Source organism: Plectropomus leopardus, chromosome 6, assembly GCF_026936395.1.
Source record: "Plectropomus leopardus strain MGB_pleo_1.0 chromosome 6, ASM2693639v1, whole genome shotgun sequence".
Classification (NCBI taxonomy): Eukaryota; Metazoa; Chordata; class Actinopteri; order Perciformes; family Serranidae; genus Plectropomus; species Plectropomus leopardus.
The window spans coordinates 6,490,362-6,505,833 of record NC_142181.1 but is presented as its reverse complement, the minus strand read 5'-3'; the positions used below and the strand labels follow the sequence as shown (position 1 = coordinate 6,505,833).

The window sequence follows — 15,472 nt, the reverse complement described above, 5'->3', positions numbered from 1 at the left end:
GCACTTTTCATTCCCTCACTGGTATTAGCTTGTTTTCCCTTATTACTTTCGCTGTTTCCTTTTTTGCCTTTTGCCTGTTTGTCTGTGCCCTGCACCCCCCACACACACACCCCCCTACTTTGTTCTTTGTTCTTGTTCTTCTTTCTTCTTCCCTTTGTTGGCTTGATTATTTCTTACTTTGTCCCCTTTAGTTTTCTTTCCTCTCATCTCTCCACCTGGCTTATCAGGTTGCCCAGTGTTCATGTTTCTTTCATTTTCTCCACCTGTCTTTCTTCTCTGATCCAGTTTGAAGTGGGAATCTACTAGTCTTCTGTGTAAATCAGTCACTAGATTCTCCTCTTGCTCCACTTTTCACTGTTATTGCATTATGCCATAACACACACACATACACACAAGCACACACAAGCACGCGCACACACACACACACGCTGTCACAGGGATCAACTTATGTGAACCCTCCTTGCCTTCCTCCCTGGTGTCAGGCAGGAGGGATGGATGAATGGTGGCAGGGGTAAAAAGATAGAGAAGGGCCTGACAGCATGATTTCACCTTATTGTGTCAATGAGAGTAACAGCCGGATAAAAAGGAAGCGTGTGTCGGTGTGTGTGTATTTTTGTAAGGTGACGTGTAGAAGACGGGGTAAGAAAAATCTCATGCACCTGCTAAGAAAATCAAACCTCTTTGACACATGGATGTACGCAGCAAAGCATGCACAACAGGAAATAGACATAGCATAAACGCTTGATGATGCACACTAACACACACCTATGTAAAAGTGATTACACTCCAGTCCTTGTCTCTCTGCCTGTTGAGATTGGAGTTTCTTTTATAGTGAGAGTGAAGTGTCAAGGCGACATTGAGCGATCATGATTATAAAGACAAAAAGAGTGAAGGGGAGGGAGATGTGAGAGGGATATAACAGCAGGGAGTGACTGAATGGGAGAGAAAAAAAGCAGAGGAGTTATAGAGAAAGATAAAAAAATACTAGGGTAAAGGTCTTGCCCAAGGGAAAGACTTAAAGTGTTAGTGTCTTGTCAGGCATGTGCTGCAATCATGTAGACATATATCGGACAGCTGTGATGTCAGTTTACCAGTCGATCTACAGTTATGTTCCGGCCCTCACCCATGGCGATGAGCTTTGGATAGTGACTAAAGAGCAACATGCTGGAAAACCTCCCCGTGGGAAGAGCAGACCCCGGGGGCTGACATGCTGCAGGGATTACAGCGAATATCCCAACTAGCCTCGGATTCCCTCGGGATCCCCCTTGAGAAGATAGAGGACGTGGGCTGTCTCGAGTAGTCCGCTTAGTCTGCTGCCATCATGAGCAGGATGAAAATCAAGGCGGCAAAAAGAGAAGGTGGAGGGCCTCAGAAAAACACTTTTTGGCTCACTTTTGCCAATTCAGTGTCTCCACTCTAAACACCCAGGATTAAATTGTCATTTTCACTCAATCCGCGAAGGGGGCAAAAGAATTAGAGTTACACTAGACATGAAATTGGGGTCTTTTAGGAGGCTTTCCGCGGAATCCAGCAGAATGAGAAAAAGTGCAATTTCATTAGAAATTATCCCATTAGAGACTTTTAGAAAAAACTAGTGTAATAGTTTCTGTCACCTCAGGTACCACACAGAACAGACAGTGCTGACAGGTGATATTGATCATATTTATGATGGTTTCAAGCTTGTTTTATAGGGAAAAAAAACTTTTAATAACATATAAATTGGGATATTAGGGTTGAGGAAAATGATTAATTTAAGTCAGATGATTATTTTTCAAATAGATTGTTTTATAGATTTTTTAAAATACCTGAATCGCTAAAATGCAAATGCATTGCCGCTTTCATTGTGATGATCTACAGGTAACATGACGTCACATCAGTTTCCAGTAAAGCAAAGCCGGAGCAGGTACAAATGGTGGCGGGTGTGAGCACACAGACTTTCACCCTCTAGAACAGTAACTTGATATCAGACAGCTCAAACTACTCGGCAGATTAGCAAACTTTCTGTTGCTGCTGTTACACAGATTTTGCTGGCTAATTTAAAGTTTCTACAGCTATTACTGAAAGTCTGTCTTCTGGACCTTTTGCCTGCTATCTTACTAGCAAAATGTCTGCTAGTGGTGAGGAGTTAGGCAGAGGGACTGCAAGGTGCATGAGCTAGCTAGTTCTTGTCTCATTTGTGACCAGAGAGAGAGAGAGCAGGGCAAGGGGGTGAGCAAATGGAGCATGCAATAGAGTAAGATTTTAGCAATTTTAAATACTAGAAAATAAATTTGTGACGGTCAATGTTGATAGTGTGGCAGCCACCACAAATAATCCAAATAATCAGTGTATGGAAAATACTGCAGGGACAGCTAACTCTGGCAGTTTAATTTTACTTCAGAAATACTTTTCTTTAGTCATTCAATTGTACATGTTCATTTTACCAGGTAAGTTAACAATGTGACTTTAATATAGCACCTCCCACAAAGTAAAGTCACAAAGTGCTTCACTTGAATCATTTATTTAAATAAAAGAAGCTTTTCTTGGTAAATGTCCCTTATTTCTTTGCACTGTAATGTTGTAGCTATACTAAAAGTTATAAAAGCTGACTGGCATTTGATGTGCATTGTCTTATGAAAGCTGCCTAATGATTTACACTCTGTAGAAGTGTGAATTGAAACATTTTCTGATGGTCTAGTGTTAAAAAAAAGTACCCAAAAATTGCAATAGATCATAATATCAAATTGCAATACTTGAAAATTATATTACAGATCAAATCAATATCCACATATTGTGATGTATGCAATCAGGAGGTGAGCATATTGTTCAAGCCCAATTGGCTTTGCAGATTCTTGCACAATTTTTTTTTTTGTACTTCTCTTTTTAAACTGTCCTTTCAGGGATATGAAACACTTGAAATCAATAATCTTTAATCTAACCCAGATAAAACCTCTTTCAAATTCATGTGTAAATGTTTTCAAATGGCATTTTTCACACTTTCTTTGGACTCATCATCTTCTAACATTTTGACGGTGACCCAATTCCATATCACATACTGTGCTAACTACTTAAAACTAGAAATCTTAATAGTACACAGTTTTGCAGTTAGTATACAAGAAATCAAAAATATTTGACTCTGTTATTCTACCAGGTAATATATCATATGTGCACTATTCAATCAAATTGCTTCTTATAAATGCCACCACAAATTTAATTCTTCTGCTATTTTAATTTATAGCCTTGAGTAGAGCCTCCACTACCTTTATGTGTTACAATGTGGGAATGTGGTGTTCATCAAAAATCCAATCATTTTTAATATGCATTATGCTGATTACATTTTAGGGAAAGACACCACATATTCAAAAGCTGCTGAGAATGGTTATACAGTATGGAATGGGGACACATCTTGGCTGATTATGCAGCTCCCGCTCTGTTTCTGATTCTGGTATCAAGGGATGATTCTCACAAGTTTTTCTTTGTCAATTTATTTTCTTCATGGCAGCAAGACATTATGATAAACTCATTTTTGTCCATTTAAGATCAGAAGAAACAAGCTGTAGATAGCAGTGATGTATTGACATGAACCCTCTGAGTTGATATGACATACTTATAGCAAAAAGTATGGAGCATCAATCACACTAGTTTGGAGTCGTCTTTCTGTCCATAAGAGCCACTCCTCAAAAAGAACAATGCATCTTCCATCTAGATAAATAGATTATATTATTTACTCTTCACCACTCTTCATTTTGTTGTTCAGTTTTTTGACTTTTCTTTTTTTCACAACCACTTTAAAAGCCCCTCGTTTTACTTGTCCCAAGCCTTGTGCACCATCAAAACAAGTAAGTGCTCTCAATGCACTCAAGAAAGTAAAAAAATAAAAGTATCTTGTGTTGCACACAAAGAGCATGCATGAACGCATTAAAATGAATGCTTTGGGGCATTGTAGGGTATGAGAGAGAGACAGGGAGAAGGGCGACCAGGAAAGGAGAGGAGAAATCAGGAAGATGGCACTCACTGGAGGAGGGAGATGGAGGAGGACAGAGGTGGAGAGCAAAGGAAAGGAAGGGGAAGTGGAGCAGAGTGTTCTTTAAAATGGAAATTGGCTCTTCCACTGATGGCTGGGACGAGTAATGACGACCCCCTCTGACTACTTGAGCATAGTGTCAGCATTTTTACATGCACATACACACGCACACACAATATGTTCACATAACCATCATCCTACACACATCTACATACACTTTCAAAGCATGCAAGAACTTCCTGACAACTTGCACACACACACACACACACACACACACACCCACACACACACACACACACACACACACACACACACACACACACATTCTTCCCTTCCCTCGAGAGACGGGGAACAGCGTGAAAGTGTGATGATGCATCATTTTCTTAAGCACCTCTATCCATCTTCCCTTCCTCACCGTCTCTCACTCTCTGCTTTTCACACCCTTCATTTTAAAGAAGAGGTTGGAAACTTACCTCAGCTGTATGTAGGTACATGCACAGCAGTGGATATGTCTATGTACTGTAACTGGACACTATATGTGTGTCTAAATGTCTGCAAGCAAACAGAACACCTGCGTGGCAATGTTGCATGAGCTGGTGAGTCTCAATCTAGCGGGAAGACAAAATACCTTCACTGCAAAGAAAGTTTTAGAAAATGCAACAAAAGTTTCCCTCCTGATTTGCATATTTCTTTGTTTTTGCATTGTGTACAGGTTAGTCAATTGGTATTCTGAGTATAACTGTAGGAATTGTAGTCTTAAAGGGATAACGGTTGTCAAACTAATATTTTTTTAAAATTGGGATTAACTCAGAAATTCAATAGTTAATCGCAATTAATCACATTTTAAATAACATGATTTCAATTCCATTATTTTGCATTTTAAAACAGTTATGAAGTCCATACTGACAACCTAAGCAGTTCTTTGTCTCGTTTGACATTATGTATCCATGGTTATTAATTCACTTCTGATATTGATAATGTAGCACCATGTCTATATATACTGCAGTGACAACTGAAGATCATTAACTCAAAGTTAATATTTAGAGCATGATTCTTAAACCAACATGTTCTCATCCCATATTGTCACATATTGCTGCTTTGCATTTGACTTCCGCATCTCATATTACACTCTAGGTATCCTTCTATGTCTGTTGTTGACATCCTGGGATGCTCTACCCTGATGCCAACATATGCAAATGGTAGGATTACGCCGCATTTGGTTACATTTAGCATACAAAAGAGCATGAAAACTAATGCCAGGACATCGAAAAAATGCATGTTGGCACAGGTGGTTAAGTTTGGGCAAAAGAGGCACATAATAAGGTGCAGAAAAACAAAACAAAACAAAAAAACTTCATTCAGACAAGAAGCGAACACCAAACTCCTGCATGAAAGTCTAGGGTTTGTTAGACCCATCCACAGCACATCTGGCCCACCATATAGGGACCTTTGTGCTGCTTATATTATGTCATTACCAGCATTATTTCAACCTGACGCTCTCCAGCACTGTGTCATGCGGACATGGCAGGTTCCTTCTGGTCACATTCTCAATCGACGCTGACCGTCTGCGCATCATACTGTCCAGCTGTCCACCAGCATGTAATGACACCGCAAATGATTCTATCTGGCAGTGTTCTCAGATGACATCCAGTCATGTAGATGCTAAAATTGGCTTTTGGCATCAAAGCACTACAAAAGTGGAGGTATTTGACAACTTCAGAATGAAAACGGGCTGGTCTTTTCATACGCAGGTTACTATGAAACATTTAAAAAAAAAACAAACAGCTGACTTTTGCTTGCATACATACATGTTTTTATGTTGTTGTTGCTTTTTTGGTTAAAGATCAAAGCCATGAGTTTCTTCCTCCACACAGTTATTGTCATGTCTGCCTTGCTTCCTCTGCTTCTCTTCTTCCTCTCACCTTCTCAGAGAGAAACTCTAGGGTCTGCTGTGAGAGTTCTGTGCAGTGTACTGCAGGCGAGCACACTACTCAATAGAGACCAAATAGCTTCCTATTAAACCCACACTGCTTTTAAGACAGTTGGGCTTTAGAGCGAGTCTGTATTTTACTGTGCCTGTGTATCAGTACTGAGTGCATGTGCACTGAATGTGTCTGTAGTTCTGTGTGTCTGTATGTAGGCATCCAAATCACATAGTGCAAGTGCTTTCTGTGTGATTTTTGGACGCATGTCTAAAAGTGTAAATGTGTTGGCCCTGTTTGCTCAGTAGGTGTATTTGGGAGCTCATGCTGCACCTGTGGGGGATAGCATCAGTAGCAGCAGAGTCCATCAGAGACTCTTAAATAGGACTAAATTATTAATCAGGGACACAAATGCAGCTTAGTAATGGCTCTGAAAGATTACAGAAACCACTGCTTCATACACAGGCAGACTTGAAATAAACCATTTTATGAAGGTTGAGCGTGCATGTAGAAAGCCTTGCTCAGAATGGCAGTGTATAACATATGTGATGGTTTCAGTTGACTGAAACAAAAAGGTACAAACCTGTCTGTAGAGATGGTGAATTGGACTGGATTTCAAAGGTTAACTCACATACTATCACAAAATGTTGACCTTGCTCAAAATTGTATTTGACAGTATGCAAGATTTGCAGTAATGATAAAGAAAATGTCACTGTAACAATGTAAGACTGAGAATTCAGTAGCAGAGGAATTAATCAGATCTATTTCTAAAACTAGCAATTCTGCACACTGTAAGGGCACTCTGCTCTGGGTAAAGGTCCTGCATTCAAAGTCTTTTGTTATCAGCAGAATATACTTTAAAGTATCAACAAGGACTACAGTAGTAGCAGTAGTCACATAATGTGGTATAGTAAAACAGAATGTACTGGAATAAATGTGAGAGTGTCCGGAGAAAAATACACCAATACACATCTGTAGTGGGTCAAAAGTGATGGTTGACTGGGATTACGTTTTTCTGTTCCTGCATAGTATATCTTTAAAGGGTAACTTTGGTACTTTTCAACTTGGACCCTTGGAAGGGTCACTTGGAAGAGTGAAATAAGAGTGAAGGTGAAGTGATCGAAGAGTGAAAACATAAAGAACCCTACTCTTTTGCTAAAAGGTCGATATCTGTAAGGATCCTTCCCATAATGTTGTCAGACACTTATAATAGCAATCTGAGCCCATCAGTGGCAAAACTGATGGTGCTTATCGACTGCAAAGAACTGCATTGTAGCCTTTAACCCCACTGCAGATGGTGTTGCTCAATACTGAACCAATTCAAAAGTTGTTTGTTAGTCACATAGACAAAATAAAACGGGAAAATAGGATCCAGGTTGGAAAACGCAGAAGTTACTATTATGTACAGCATTTGGGTAAATGCATATGGTTATATTACAACTTGGCAAAAATCAACCTTATCCTGCATTTATTCACCTTGTTATAGAAAGTTTGTGCTTGTCAGTTTGAGCTTTTTTAAAAATCCCACATAGAGACTTAAACACTATGCGGTCATTACAATGTCAGATGAAAATTATTATGTCAATCTCTCAATGCCTTTATTTCATTTTAAATGGCTCAGGAAAGTTACAATCTTCCTCGGTGACAAAGTATCAAAACATGTGTCAGAGTATCAATATTGTAGAGCAAGAGGTCATATTATTTCATGAACTGACTTAAGGTTTCTTTGGAAAGTATTTGGTATTAAATTAGTTTAAAACCACCTGTGAAAGGAGCGCATTGGTGATTAAAACCTTTGGCATGGAGAAGGATTATGTTTAAGATTTGGTGTTTCAAAGCATTGAAGTGGGTGCCATTGTGAAGCATTTAAAAAGGGCACAGATTCAAGAAAGAGATGTGTTTCTTTCTTTTGTCACCGTAAACACACCTCAGTGCAGTCCAGTAGGTTTTTGGCAAATGACCGTTTTTCATTTCACTGCTGCAGTGTTTCCCATTATTAAAGATAAATGCCGCCTGCCAAATATTTATCAGTGGTATGAAGCTATTTGTATGGGTCTTATCTAAACAGAGGCAATGAAATGAAGAGTAAACTGTTTTTGCTTTGTGGTGAGAGTGTATCTCTGTTCATTTTCTTGTCTTTTCCTTAAAAGCTTATATGTCTACTTCAGTAGTTGCACACTGTTTCAACACCCCCCCACCTCAGACCTTAGCATGGAGGGGAGATGTTTCTTAAAAAGAAATGTGTCTTTTGGTGTGAGAGAACATCTGCTAATGTACTTTGTCTTGCGATATGTTTTCACGATGTGCTACTCCCACGCTCCTCTTAGCTCATTTGTGTCTCCACCAGTGAGCCCATTCCTCATTATATTTGAGGGTGATGCACTTGAACACTTCTGTTAACATTCATCATTAGCTTCTGTCTTAGTGAGGTCACTCATGGGCCAATAACCCAGTGTTTTACAGTACACCTTTGTGTGTAATGAGCATCAGTGCGGTATCACAAGTTGTGGCATTCAAGACAGTCTATGGCAGCAGATAAAAAAAAAATGTAAAAAAAAAAGTGGCAACATTTTTGATAAAAATGCACAAATAGGGAATTTTAAAGAGTTCTATAATTATGCATTGTGTCTTCTTACACACTGCTATAATAGCTGCCGTTTATAATACTCTCCTAGTCTTTTGGTTTTGTGTCTCTGCTATCGCTTGGAGTCTGTTTGAGGTTAATTTATTTTGGGGGTTTTTCTGTTGATTTTGTCTCTTTGTGGTTATCTTGAGTCTCTTTGTAGTAATTTTGAGAATTTTGTGGTCGGTATGCTATAATAATAGCAGTTTTGCAGATAGGCGAGGGGGGCCCTGTCGCCTTTGGCCCTTGGGCCTGTACTCCATCCATGAGTCACACTACAGTGACTTTGTGAGGCTGTAATGAGATAAATCCTAACACTCACGATTAAAGTGTTAAAATGCTGATGTTCTGCAGGTAATGTTAACCAGGTTTACCAACTTCATTTAGCATTTTAGCTTGCTCGAACCATGCTAGTTATCAGCCTGAGGTTGATAGGAATGCCATTAGTATTGCAGATATTTAGTAAAAACCACCATTTAAAATTGGATCATTTGGACAAGTAAAATATTTGCCTGATGATAGCTCTAAATGAAAGTTAGTGGGTTATCAAACTTTTTAAAATCCACACTGTAGGGAGCATGAACTTCTGTATGAAATTTCATAACAATCCATGTTGCCAAGACATTTCAGTCTAAACCAAATAATTTCAGTCTGCTGCTGAAAGAAAAGTCATAGGATCACAAAATCATTAGGATGCATCCTGTGGGAAACATGAATATTTTTGGGCCAGTTTATCTTATAGATGTGGAGGTATTACAATGAAAAATTGACAACACTAACCAGATTGTGGTGCTGTGTATCATTTGGATTTGCCCTCTTGGGTGCATGAATGTATTTCATTCAAAATTGAATGCCAATATGTTGAAAAAAAATGCTGGGATATTTTCATAAGGACCAAACTGGTTAACTGACCAGTCAACCATGATTGCCATCCTGAGAGCGACACAAAAAAAGACAGCTGCCCAGCCAGAGTATGAATGTAATTTGCGTGCTCTGCTCTTTGGTAGCAGATGACCTTTTATGCTTTAAAATATCAGAAGGTACCAGGATTAGTGAGAGGACGCTGGTCACTACCCCCTCTAACAAATTGCCTACAGGCGTTTACTCCATGTGCTTAAAAACTATTAAGGGATGATGAGAGTGAAACCACCTCAGTCAGCACTTTCCCTTATCCCTCATGTTTGTCCAATGCTCTCTAACCCATAAACCTTAATCTCCCACTTCCAAACGCAACCCAACCCTTCCTCACATATGCACATTACATCCTCAACCCATTACTTCTCTTATATCCTTCCACATTCTCTTACTCCTCATGCATCCTTTACCAGGGTGTGCCCTGTCCTCCCCTCCCTCTTTATGTGTGGAAGCAGCTTGGCAGTGTTAAAGCCAAGTCCTCGACAGGTTATTTGACTCCCAGTTGTCAACAGAGTATGCTATTACCACAGCATCTGCTACGCCCTCACAGCAACCTAAATCTAAAAAGGTGCAGCGTCATTCCTTCACTCAGCATGGCAAAGCAAAAACAAAGGCCAGAAAACCAATTCAGCAAACACATAACTCACTCTGAAGGAGTTTGCAGCCTTTTAGTATCGAGTCATCTTTGCTGTGTTACAACAACTACAACAGAGATATTAGTGAGAAAACTGAAGCTTCTTCTGAAATCTGCTCTGCAGTTTACATACGTGATGTGATGTTACATGTGATTTTACAGGGAAAATGCTGTATTGCTTAAAGCAGTAGTGCAACATTTTTTGGAAATGCAATCTTCACTTCTCTTGTAGAGAGTTACATTAGAGGATAAAACACGTTTCTATATGTTCAGTATCAAGCTTATTTGATATATCATTTGTTTTATACAAAAACTGGAGTAAAAAAAACAAGTTGCTGTTATACAGTTTGCTTTTTGTTTTTTTCTGGCAGACCATAGACTATATAAACAGATAGACAACACATCTCTCATATAAAAATGAAGCCAAAATATCCTGGATAGGGCTGCTGCCATCTTGTGCTGGTGACATCATTTGGAGCCAGAGTCTGCACATCAAGTTCCCACCCATACACCTGTCCCACTACTTGTGGACAGCTCCACTGATTGGTACACTAGCTTTTGAGCCTGATGTCAACCCCCCTTTTTATAGTATAAAATAAGTAATGTAAACCCAGCTTATCAAAAAAATAAACATCATCCCTGCAGTACTCTTTGGCTATTGGTGGAAGGAGAAAAGAGACAATGGAAGAATAACTGATAAACCTTTGCTGTAAAAGTAACCAGGATGTTTTTAAATCACTCACATCGAGGTTAGCTATTTTCTCCATCATACAAAGCCAGCTTTTGGTAGTCTGCTATTTTTGTGAGCTTTAAAGAGTAACTAAGAGTAACACTTTCCTCCCTGGAATTTAACTAAAGTCTCAGAAATGAGCGGGGCTAGGAGGGAGGTTAAGGCCCGCCTTGTCACCCAATCATGCCACCTCTTGATCCACAGCACCTCCCTGCCCATAGCACACACAAAAAGTGATGGCAGCGACCTTTTGAGGACGGTCACCCTGCATAGTTATACACTACATGTAGAATTATAATACTTTGCACTCAAATATTAACTGTTGGACCTGAATCAATCAGCAACACATTTAAATAGCCATATACTGTTTATTACTTTTCAACTGAAAAAGGTTAGGAAGTTTAGTTACCCTGTAATTGTGGGTCCTTAGTCATTGCTAATGATTCTAAGAATTGGTGCCTGAATCGTCAGCCAGCTATACTTTATTAGCCTTAAGCCATGAATCTACAAAAGGGACTGCAGAATCAGGTACAATACAAGATTATCAACTAGTAAGAGGACATAGCGGCATATACAATATATGCAGTAATTGTGTGCAAAAGAAATGTGTGTGAGAGAAAGATACAGAATTTTATAAATCAGCAGAGCCTTTTATGTTTGTGTCCTTGTTTAGTGCTCAAGCATGCGTTTTTGTTCTCGCTTAGCGTGCACCATTGTTTGTGCCTATTCTCATCACAGCCGCTGACAATCCCATAGTAACAGTGCTGCAGCAGCCCACAGCACCCACAGACTCGAGGAGGTACAACAAGTACAAAACAGATGCAGTGTGTGTATGTGTTGGAGCACGAGGTGGTGAGTGTATGAGGAAGCGAACATGGCAGATTTAACAGGCTAGTGAGCAACAAAGAGACACTGGCTTTCTTCTTCTCCCGTCAGCTCGGCTTCATGCCTCCAGCTCCTCCCTAGGAAAGCTCGATAGATAGACAGATGGATAGACGGATGGCTGGATAGGAACTCATTAGGTGTGTATGGTATGCAGGTGGTTTGCTCGTAAAGAACGAGTTTAGCACAGTGATGATGCAGTGTTGCTGGCGTATAACAGGAGAAACGGACTGACAGGTTTTGACTGAGCAAATGTTAGGAATCTGTGTTGACAGCATTTGCTGGGTACGCAGTTTACAACTCTGATAATGATTGAGATGAGCTCTTGGTAAATAAAACTCATCTACACACAAAACAAGCAATATAATTTTGCACTTCATTCTCTTGTTATCTCTGGAAAGAGACTGTGTAGACAATCACCAATTCACAACACAAAGGCTGAGGAAAAATTAAGGGAAAAGCAGAAACATCACTGTTGCACAAAATAATAGCCTGCCTGGACAGAAAATGCAATTCGCACACTGACAGGACAGACAGTGACAGCGTAATGACTACTCCCGCTAATGCTGGCGCTGCACTGCACTCCAACAACAATGCAGAAATTTCATTAGCTGGGCACATTCTGCCAGGAGGATATTGAGTTGTGATGCCAGAAATATCAGTGACAGTGAAAAATTGGAAATGGAGTCTTGTTTTGATGGTAGCCTAAGTGGACAAAATGAGGTGGAAAAAAACCCCAAAAACAGTGCAATAACAAAAAGCAACAAGTGGACTTGTGAAAATCAGATATAATTTCAGATAATCATCGGCAGCAGGGTTGGTGTTTCAATGACAGACTGCACTTTATTCTATCCTCTCTGCCATCCATAACACTGTCTCTCCCTATCTTTTTTTTCTTTTCCCAGATTGGAGTAAGCGAGTGGACTATGAGCCAGGGACAGGAAGTAAGCAGCTGTTTCCGAAAATGCACCTGGAGACTTGTGGCGGGCCGCTGTCCTCGGTGAGGACCACGGTGGAGCTGCAGACCAGCCACATCGGGAAAGGCTGCGATCGTGAGACCTACTCGGAGAAATCCCTACAGAAACTCTGTGGTTGGTTCTGCAAACAAAGACATTTCTGTTTTGAATATCACAATGTGTGAACAGAATGATGAGCAGCTCAGACTGAGTGTGCACTTCTGGCAGTAAATCACATGAGAGTTGGACCTGTGGCTATTAGGATCGTGGTGGATATGTAGAAAATACTGTAGATGGCTGATCAAAGATGACTCCTGACTGAGGCGGCAAACTGAAAGTTAGTGCAATGAATGTGAAGTAAGCTGCTGCTAAAAGCATCAGTGGGATCCACAGTCAGAGTACCAGGGTCAGACAGGGCCGGAGGCACCACTCTCTGCCCTTTTTAAATCAACATCTGAAAGTTCCCGGTCCATGTTGCTTTCTTATCTCTGCTTGTGTCCCTGGTAAACCTCTGTGCTAAATGAAGGCACAAGAATAGCAACTTAAAGCTGTGTCACTAATGATGTGACAGAGCGAGGGCATTAGCTGCCTCAGATGCAGCCACGCTCTCTCTTCGGTGACTGATGAGCAGCCGAGCTGCCGTGTCGGTGCCCAGAGCTCCAACAAAGCAGCCGAGCCTACCCGCTCCCCCCTCCCCATCCACACTGCAGTGCCAGCAGGGGGGCTGGAGTCATCATCTTTGACTAACGGCCTTCACAAGCCCCATTCCAGCTCATCTGAATGCATAACGTCCCCTCCCTGCCTCCCCTGGCTCCCGGTCCATGCATGGTTTACCACTAAAGAGTCCTTTTCAGGCACCTCATAATCGTTATCTGATAGCGAATAGAATAAATTGTAATTGCTTTTTTAAAGCACAATCAATTTGAGATAATGTACAAAGACATCGGGCAAAGAGAAGGCTGCAGCTGGGTGCTGGAGAAGTCGATGCGTATTTATTTACTGAGGGAATCTAATTACTGGAGTCAGAACGTCGACACTGGCATGAGTATGAGGTGGAGAAAAACAGAGCTTTACAGACGGGGGGAAAACCATCAATTAATGTGCTAACGCTGTGTTATTAGGAGAAACGAACAGATGCATGTTGCAATTATTTGTCGGACAAGGGAGACATGGTGAATTTTGATATTGCCAATTTTTCCTCGGAACAGCATGGTTCCCGTTTGGCTTTGATTTATTACCATGCATAAGCTGTTACAAATTATTTATAAATGTGGTTTAAACGCACGAAATGCATTTTTCACTGCCACACAGCAAAGCAGAGATAGATCGGCAAGGGCATGACAGAGAAATTGTGGAGCAAGGTGAAAGACATGCAAAAAAAAAAAGGTTTGTCAAAGTGACAGTTGGAAAATAAAGAGAGGAGTCTACATATTGACGTTATTGTGTCAAGGGAATTATGAAGTCATACTTACTGGTCTTTGAAAGCATGCCTTTGATATTTGACCAAATTGGCTGTATTTCTTTCAAAAGCATGGGAGGGTGACAGGCAAAAATGCCCCCCAAATAGCAAGAAATTAGCAAAAAGATATAAGATAATTATTTGAAAAAAATAAATAAAAAGGAAAAAAAGCAAACAGCAGAATAATGACTCCATCACACCTTTGCACTCTGTTCATAAAAATGAGCATATCTCAAAAATTTAGTGAAATGGATAGTGTGAATAACTTGTCAAGTGTTAAGAAATATTTTCTTTATGTTTCTACATTTAAATATATACCAGAACAGTGTGTTTGTTTTGTTTTATTTAAAATTATGTTTTATTTATTATTTTTTTTAATTTTGTTTTATTTAAAAATAATAAAAAACATCAAATTTTTGTGTTTATTTTTAATGATGCAAATTCAATACTTTAATCAATTATTATGGTTTATTTACTTGTATTACCTATTAGCTTACAGATTATAGTGATATGAAGCATTTGAAGATATTTCAAGAAGTGACAAAACAAAAGCAAAAAAACCCATATAGTCCATGGCGGACCATTTCGAAGGGTTTAATTACGTTTTTTCTCAATGGAGTCTGGCTTTGCAATGTAACAGCTTTAGAAATCACTGTCAGACAGGGTAAAGCAGTGAAAATACTCTCAATGTAACATACACGAAATGATATTAACTTGTTTAGACAGGACTTTTTAGATATTAAAATTTTGTTTTGTTCAAAGCCCTACACAGCAGAGAATTGCAAATGCAATCCCACTTAAGAAAACTTGACTAGGCCTTTACCAAAGCTCATAGCTCCAACATTAAATACCCAAATGTAAAAAAGGTAGTACACACACAGATTTTTAGAAAAAAAGTTGACGAATCTTCATTTCACCAATTTATTCTGATCATTTCAAACAAGTGCACTAAAGTTTTGGCCTGGTTGCCTTCATAAGAACATCAGAATGATTAAGTTGCTTTTAAAAGTGAAAGGAGAGAGGAAATAGGATGGCTCAATGCGGCGCAGTCGTGATCGGTGTGTCAGGATGTCTCAGCTGTAAACCATTCATGTGATTGGCTGATTCTTCATCTTTCTCATCAGGTCCTTGTCCTGTGTCTACTCTTTTTGTCACCGTAGAACTCGGTCAATATGTCCTCTCTGTTACCATAGAGGCATGTTTTAGTGTTGAGCTTTATTCTGAGTTTGAGAACCGTGACTCACATGTCTTTCCTTTTGAAAGTCAGTTTCATTTGCCATGAATCAATACCCACATCCTCCATCCATCTCGGCCCATTGATTACATATTAAGCCCTGCCATCTGCCTC

General features: G+C 39.8%; 1 protein-coding gene across 1 annotated transcript in view; it reads left to right on the top strand.

Annotated features, from left to right (window-relative positions):
- LOC121943375 (calsyntenin-2-like) overlaps window positions 1–15,472 on the top strand; it is a 303,089-nt gene that overhangs the window by 196,731 nt on the left and 90,886 nt on the right. The window contains exon 6 of the mRNA XM_088078593.1: window positions 12,615–12,800. Within this exon, the coding sequence (XP_087934719.1) occupies window positions 12,615–12,800 (186 nt within the window). The remainder of the gene's footprint in view (window positions 1–12,614; window positions 12,801–15,472) is intronic.